At 33.5% G+C, this 7,795-nt stretch overlaps 1 protein-coding gene across 1 annotated transcript in view; it reads right to left on the reverse strand.

The window, feature by feature from the left end:
• Nucleotides 1–7,795, reverse strand: part of SHOC1 (shortage in chiasmata 1) — a 58,049-nt gene that overhangs the window by 47,769 nt on the left and 2,485 nt on the right. The window contains 3 exon segments of the mRNA XM_019635792.1: nt 1,313–1,419; nt 5,179–5,363; nt 6,072–6,159. Of these exon segments, the coding sequence (XP_019491337.1) occupies nt 1,313–1,419; nt 5,179–5,363; nt 6,072–6,159 (380 nt within the window).

Consider the following 7,795-nt stretch of genomic DNA (forward strand, 5'->3'; position numbering starts at 1 on the left):
GCAGTGGTATTTCAGCTAAGTCATTTTAGAATGACATGAGAGAGGGACAGCACGAAGTGATGTCTCCCATGACCAACTACATCATTAGTATGCATGTGCTTAATAAATATGTGATATAAAGCAGGCAGCCAGGGACCATCCCTTTGCCTGGTGCTGACCTGAACTGTCAAAAGAGAACTTGTTATATAAACTAGCCTCCTAAGAGGTTGTTTGTCTGGACCTGTTAAGTTCTTGACAATCTTGTGACTCAGAGCTTCCCATGAGACACCAAACAAAGCTTACTATCAGTTCCATGTCTAAGCAGGGCTTATCTGAAAATATTTAAAGAGGGCTCATTTGTACAACCATTTTGTAAATATTAATGAAGTTATATTAATAGTAAAAACCCAAACAGCATTTGTTTATATTCCCATTTACACATTCCACTTCCAAACACAGACTTTCTAGCCATCTTCCTGTCCTACAGGCTCATCCTGGTATTTCTGGGAGTCTATAGGGATATTCTTGTTTTCTAACCACCGTTTTTTTATGAAGTCACTAGATGGCAGCATGACACCGCAATTCATGTTGTTTATAACTAAAGGGTTTTGTTTATTTAACCAAGGGTACTACTTCCTTATATTCTTATGGCTATACGCCATTCCCTGAAGTTCTTATCTCTATTATATGTACCAACACAGATATGAGGAGACTGTTTTCCTCAATTGTAGAGAAGTGTTAAATTGTCAAGAGGAAAAAAGTTTTTGGTTAGTTAACTATGAAAGGAGCAGAAAAAAAGAGGTCTACTGATAGGATAGAAAATAGGTTTATTTATTGCAGAAGATACTTTTGTCTACCTAGAAAACCCAAGATAACTAAATGAAAACAAATAAAGGAGTTCCTAAGGTGTCTCATAAAACATCATAAAATCAATGGTTTTCAAACGTACAGAGGGTGCCAAAAAAATGTATACACATTTTAAGAAAGGAAAAAGCTGTATTAAAATTGTAATACTAAATATATACCGATACCAAAAGATGAATACAAGTCATGTTTGACTTCTGTAATTACAAGACATGTTCAAAGTGGTTACCATCACCATAATTTTAATACAGTTTTTTCCTTTCTTAAAATGTGTATACATTTTTTTGCACCCTCTATATAATAACTGAATCAAAAATTAATAAAAAAACTCATTCGTGATGGCTACAAACATACAAATATTGAGGAATAAACAACAAAAATGGGCAGAAAGTATATGGAGGAAATCATAAAACTTTAATGAGGATCATTAAAAAAAAAACCTGAAAGAAAAGGCAAGTTCAACTCTTACCTGGCTAAAAAGACTATAGTAAAAATTCCAAAAGGTCCCGGTAACATTAAATTTCCCAAAAGGTCTGTTTTGGAACTTGGAAAACATTGTAAAGTAAATCTGGAAGACTACAGATATGAGAGTAGGAAAAAAATAACAAAAAGGCAGACTTAATACATGTTATAATTATATTAAAGTTAAAATTGTATGATAATGACACAATAATAAGCAAATCAAAGAACATAATAGAAAACCCAGAAACAAACTCTAATGTGGATAAGGATTTGGCATATGATGTAAATGGCATTTCTCTAATCAGTAGGGAAAGAAAAGACTATTCCATAAATATTGGGACAATTGCCAAAACATTTGGAAAAAATAATTTTTTTTCTTATTTTTAAGCATATACCAAAATCTTAAAGAAAATCTTAAGGAAAATATGGATAAATATTTATCTAATTCAAGGAAGAATTTTCCAAGTATAAAAGCAATGAAAGAGGGCCGGCCGAGTGGCGCGTTGGTTAAGAGCTGGCTTGGGACACCAGAGGGCCCCGGTTTGGATCCCACATATGAGGGCCAGTGACACTGCCCTCTACAGCTAAGATGCTGAACAACAGCTCAACCTGGAGCTGGGCTGCGTGAGCCACCGGTGACGGCATAAGCTGCAGCCCCTGCTGCAGTGGCTACCATATGTAGCCGGCAGCCAGCGTGAGCAGCCAGCAGCCACCATGAGCGGCCGTCCAGAAGCCGGCGACTGATCTGCCTCACCCGGGAAGAGTGCAATGATGGTGCCAAATTGGGCCAGTGAAACAACGTCCTTCACAACTAGACTGAAGAACAAAAGGACAGCAACTTGTCTGTTCCCCTTCCCCGATTCCCCAACGCTGTTCCCTCCCCCAATTCCCCAATAAAATCTTTAAAAAAAAGCAACGAAAGAAACCATAAAGAAAAACATTGACAGGTCTGGTTAAGTTCAAATTAAATATATTTAGGGTTATTGATAGCTTTGATATATAAAGGTAAAATATAAAATAGATAATAGAAAAAAATAGACAAAAGAATCATTTCACAAAACAAAAATATGCAAATGACAACTAAGCACCAGTAATTCCTAAAATGCAAGTTAGAATATAGTAATTTTTTGCCCATCCACATTGGATAAATATATACTACAACATCAGTAAATATACCCTGGTGTGAACAGAGTATTTTCATACCATGCTAGTGAACTAAAAAAACCCCAAAAAACTTATATCAAATAATTCCATTTCCAGGGATGCACTTTAAGAAAATAATTGGAAATGGAAACATACATTTATGTACACATTTGAAATTAAACACAACAAATTGGGAAATGCATGATACATAAATAAGATTAAAAACTGCAGTCATTCAAAGCCATGCTTTTTAAGAAAATTTAAGTATATGGTGAAATGTTCCCAAGATAATGTTAACATTTAAAAATAGTATTATCACAATATGAAAAAATTATGTTTAGATTATAGGGTTATACATTTTTAATAAAGGGACATTCTATATATTTAAGATGTAGATATCTTCATAGTTGTAGAAGAAAAACATTCATAAAATTCAATCCTTATTCATGATCAAAAGCTCTTATCAAACTCAGAACAAAAGGAAGCTTTCTCAACCCAATATAGTAAATTCTTCTAACATTTCACCATTGAGAATGATGCAAACACTGAAATGATATTTCCATCATTTGTAATGGTGAAACATTAACAATTTCCTTGACTGTCAGAAACAAGACAAGGATGGCAACTATAACTGCTTCTATTTAACAATGTACTGGAGGTCCCAGTTAGCACAGTGAGACAAAACAGATATAAAGGAAGAAACAGATGGCCAACGAAATCACTATCTCAAAGAGATAGTACTCCCATGTTGTCTGCAGCATTATTCACAATAGCCAAGGTAGGGGAACAACCTAAGTGTCTGCTGACAAATGAATAGATTTAAAAAAAATGTGGTGACATATGCCACCACATTTTCCCTTGTGTGAAATTGTTCAGCTTTAAAAATCGTGAATATCCTTCAGCCTTAAAAAGGAAGAAAATCTAATGACACCGGATCCTTAAGGAAATATAGGATATGAACAATTCATATGTATTTATTCTTAATTATTTATTTTTATTTTTCAATTACATATACTAGTTTCAGGTGTACAGCATAGTGATTAGATATTTATACAGCAGTTCTCAACCTTCCTAATGTCGCGATCCCTTAATACAGCTCCTCATGTTGTGATGACCTCCAACCATAAAATTATTTTTGTTGCTACTCTATAACTGTAATTTTGCTACTGTTATGAATCATAATGTAAGTATCTTTTTGTTTTCCGATCCTTTCACCCCTGTGAAAGGGTCTTTCGACCCCCAAATGGGTCGCGACCCACAGGTTGAGAACTGCTGCCTTACAAAGTACTCCCTCAACCCAATTAAGTCCAGCACCCACCTGGCACGATACATAATTACTACAATATTATTGACTGTATTCCTTATGCTGTTCTTTACATCCCTGTGACTTTTTTGTAACTGCCCATTTGTACTTCTTAATCCCTTCACTTTTTTCACCCAGCCACCGCCCGCCCTCCCCCTTCCCCTTCCTAACTGGCAGCTATCAGTTTGTTCTCTGTATCTGTGAGTGTGTTTCTTTGGGAAACTCAAGCATATTTTCATTCAGTGAATTGTAAAGCAGCTTCTGATTGTAGCTGACAATAGATATTATGAAATTTGCCAACAGTAGTTCCTAGTTTGTCATATTAATAATATGTAATTAATAATATACATATATTATTTGATCCTAACAAAATAATATACATAATAATATACATACAAATTATTTGATCCCAACAAAATTTTTATAAGAAATTAGAAGAACAAATTAAAAGAAAGTACAGAAGGCAACTGAAAACCATGAAATTTTAAATAACTGTCTCAAATTTGTACCACTTTTTAAGAGTAGATTTGGACTATGATCAAATCTTCTGATTCTAAACTTAGGTTCTTCCTACTATATCAGGCTCTCAAGTTTAGTCTTTAATGCAATCACTCTTTCTTCTGAAACTATAAGAGGGATTTAACTCCCTATATATCATCACACACCTATTTGCCAACATTAAAAATTTTAAACACAATTTATGTATCTACATAAAAACAGTAAAAGAACCAATTTATTTTTCATGCTTAAGCTATAGCTTATCTTAAATAATAGCAATTATACAATACAGCCTTAAGTCTTTTAATTTCAAAAGGGAATAGGCTGTTATACATACAAGAAAGGTAGTACTCAACAAGTTTTTATATGGTTAAAAGAATTCAGTACCCTCTAGTAACATGAGAGATTTGGAATGTATTTTGGATAAAAATACTTTTAGTTATTACTTACAGTAAATTTTTCAAAAGTGGGTGAATTTCCTGACCTAATACTGAAATTATTCCAACTCTCCTTTGAATTATGGTTTCACATACATGACATGAAATTGAAAATCTTTAGGATATTTTGGAAAATAAAATATAAGCATCACTTAATTATCTACTAATTTAATGTTATACCAGATTGCTGGGCCATCAGATCTGTACACAGATGCTAATATTATTATAGCAATATGCTGTGAGCACACTATGATCAAATCTCTGAGGCTATTTTGAGGCCCAGCACACTTAAACTCCAAAAACAACCTAATTTACAAAAGCAGGATTAATATGAAAGAGAAAATATTTCCCTAATGTGGCAAAGCTTAGAATTGTAATTTTGCAGGTGGATATATGTAATAAAAATTTAAAAATTAATAAAACAAACTCACTGGAATGAAAATCTGTATATTAGTAAGAAATGTTTTATGACAAAGGAAATAAATGTTTTACCTTGGTCCTTTGCTGGAGGTAATGGACATTTTTCTAAACAGCTGATGGGTGTAAAGACTTCACTGTAGTCCTTAAAAGTGTATAGGAGGGCCTCCTCAACTTCATTTTGGGAGTTTGGGTTTGAACTTGGAACAACTTCCTCAAATTCACAGTTAATCTGGGTCACCATTCCTGTAACTGTTTTTCTAGGACATTATAAAATTACTGATTTTATGTATGTACTATTTTAAAACATCTTTATTAACAAATATTATATATTGACTGTAGAAAAATTACCAAATTCCAACAGATAGAGAAAAATTACCCATAGCCCCACCACTCAAGAAATAAACTTAAAAATTGTGTATTTTTGCAATTATTATGAGTATTTTTAAACAAAAGTGGATTCCCTACATAGTATTCTGTAACCTGTTCTCTGCTAAAGCATGAGTACATTTATGTGTTAATCAATGTACATCATTTCATTTTTGAATGGATGAACAAGATCTCATTGTATTGATAAATCATAATTTATTCTAATATCCTAAAATATTTTAGCCTTAGTAATTCCTTATACAGACTTAAAGAATCAAAATCAATATACTGTAATTCCCCAAATGTAACTGGGGAAAAAAAATGAATGTGCCATATCTTAAAAATCATATATAGAAAAATCTCAAGTTTCTCCTTTACTCTTGAATAGTTAATATGTGATAAATGAGAAAAAGATAAAAAGAGGACGTAAATCACTTCCATTAACTTCTCCTTTGTGGTCAGATTAGGGTTTTTTCTTCAGATAAAAGAAGAAAATCTGTGAGGCTATAAAGGAAAGGATATTCTCTCTTCAGTTGTCTGGAGAACTTACTGTTTATCTTCTAAATGTAAAGGGAAAATTTGACGTTAAGGACACATACTTCTCAAGAAACGCCTCCACAAAGACACTTGCTTTCCATTGATCCAAGATTGAGCTATCCGTCAGTCCTCGAACTGAAAGAACTGAGACTAGAAAGGAGAATGGTAAACATTAGCTTCTAGAATTTTCTTTTACACTTAATAAAATGAAGCCAAATATTTACCTTTTACATTATGGTGTTATCTTTATTTGTTCACAATGTAATTTTTCCAAAGATTCCAAATATTTAAATAATTATTTTCATTATTACAACGCCCCCCACCAAAAAAAAAACACCCCAAATTACATTCAGAACAATATCACCTGAACATAGCATCCTCATTTTTACAGCATCTCTTTTGCTTCTACAGCACAACCATCCCAGTTAGTCTTGTTCAACAGTTCATATTATTCCTCATAAAGCCTGTATTAACCATTCCAGGTTACTCTGATATATTCCCCTTGAAGGGCCATAATATTGTCAGTAGTACTCACTCTGGTACTTAATCATATACAGTCATATTTTAAAATTTTATGTAGTTTGTCTCCCAAATTAGGCCCTTGGCTCCTTAAGAAGAGGGACCATATCATATACTAGTGTCAGAAGAAGCAACTGAATGGAGTCAAAGGACCTGTATTCTACCACCACTGTTATATCTTACTATAGTTTTGTTACCTTGAACAAATCACTTAACATCTGAGTCTGTGCCTCACTGAAAAAAATATGACAGTTTAGTGGATAAGAGGACAGGTTCTGGAATCACCCTGCCTAGATTTTAATATTTATACTGCTACTTATTAACTGTATGATCTTGAGTAAATCTCTTAACCTCTTTGCACCTCTGTTTCATAGTGTTGTTGTAAATATTAAAAGTAATGAGACATGTAGATTGCTTAAAACAGTGCCTGACATATTATAAGAGCCTAATAAATTTTGGTTGTTATTGTTATTATTACTTTTAAAAAGAAGTAAAGAAAAATAAGTAGGAAGAAATTGTAATCTCATTTTTTTCCTTCTGTACTCTTAGAGAGGCAGTTTGATAAAGCTATTCTTTATCTTATTTCCAACCTGACTGAGGCCTTCAATCCATTAACTCTTTCATTTTTACAGTATTCATCCTCCCTCATGGCCTCATTTTTTTTCTCATATAGTTTGGGTTCTGTGGCCAGTCCTATAACCATTCCCTTAAAAAACTCTTGATTCCCTTGCCTCTCTTTCCCTTGTACTAACTTAGGAAATCCCCTACTCTTCACTTTGTTAAGTACACTAAAAAAGCTGAAAACTATTGAAAAAAAATCACCCAGCTATGCTGAATGAACTCGTTTCAAATTATGACCATAAGTTTCAAAAGGGCATCCAGCACTGACAGATGATCATAGTGCATCTTCCCAATAAAACTGGCTTTCTCGCTCTTGAAGACAACTATTTAATACTCTCTCCCCCACCTCAAACTTTCAATACTCATTCCACTACCCACTCTCAGTCTATGACCTTGCCTCCACATAGAAAATTGATATAAATAAAGAAGAACTACCTCATCTTCCACCACCAGTTCTACCATCTCGTTGGCATGAGTACCTACAAACCCTGCCTTCCTGTGTATCACAATGGAAGAACTATCCTGGCTCCTACCTAATATCAGTTCCTCTAACTGTGCTCTTAATACTATCCCCTTTTACTAAGTTATCCTCTTTTTTTCCTGCATCATCATTTTCTTTTTACCAAAATCATTTCCATTGGCTAAT

This window comes from Hipposideros armiger, unplaced genomic scaffold (genome assembly GCF_001890085.2).
Source record: "Hipposideros armiger isolate ML-2016 unplaced genomic scaffold, ASM189008v1 scaffold_24, whole genome shotgun sequence".
NCBI classification, from domain to species: domain Eukaryota; kingdom Metazoa; phylum Chordata; class Mammalia; order Chiroptera; family Hipposideridae; genus Hipposideros; species Hipposideros armiger.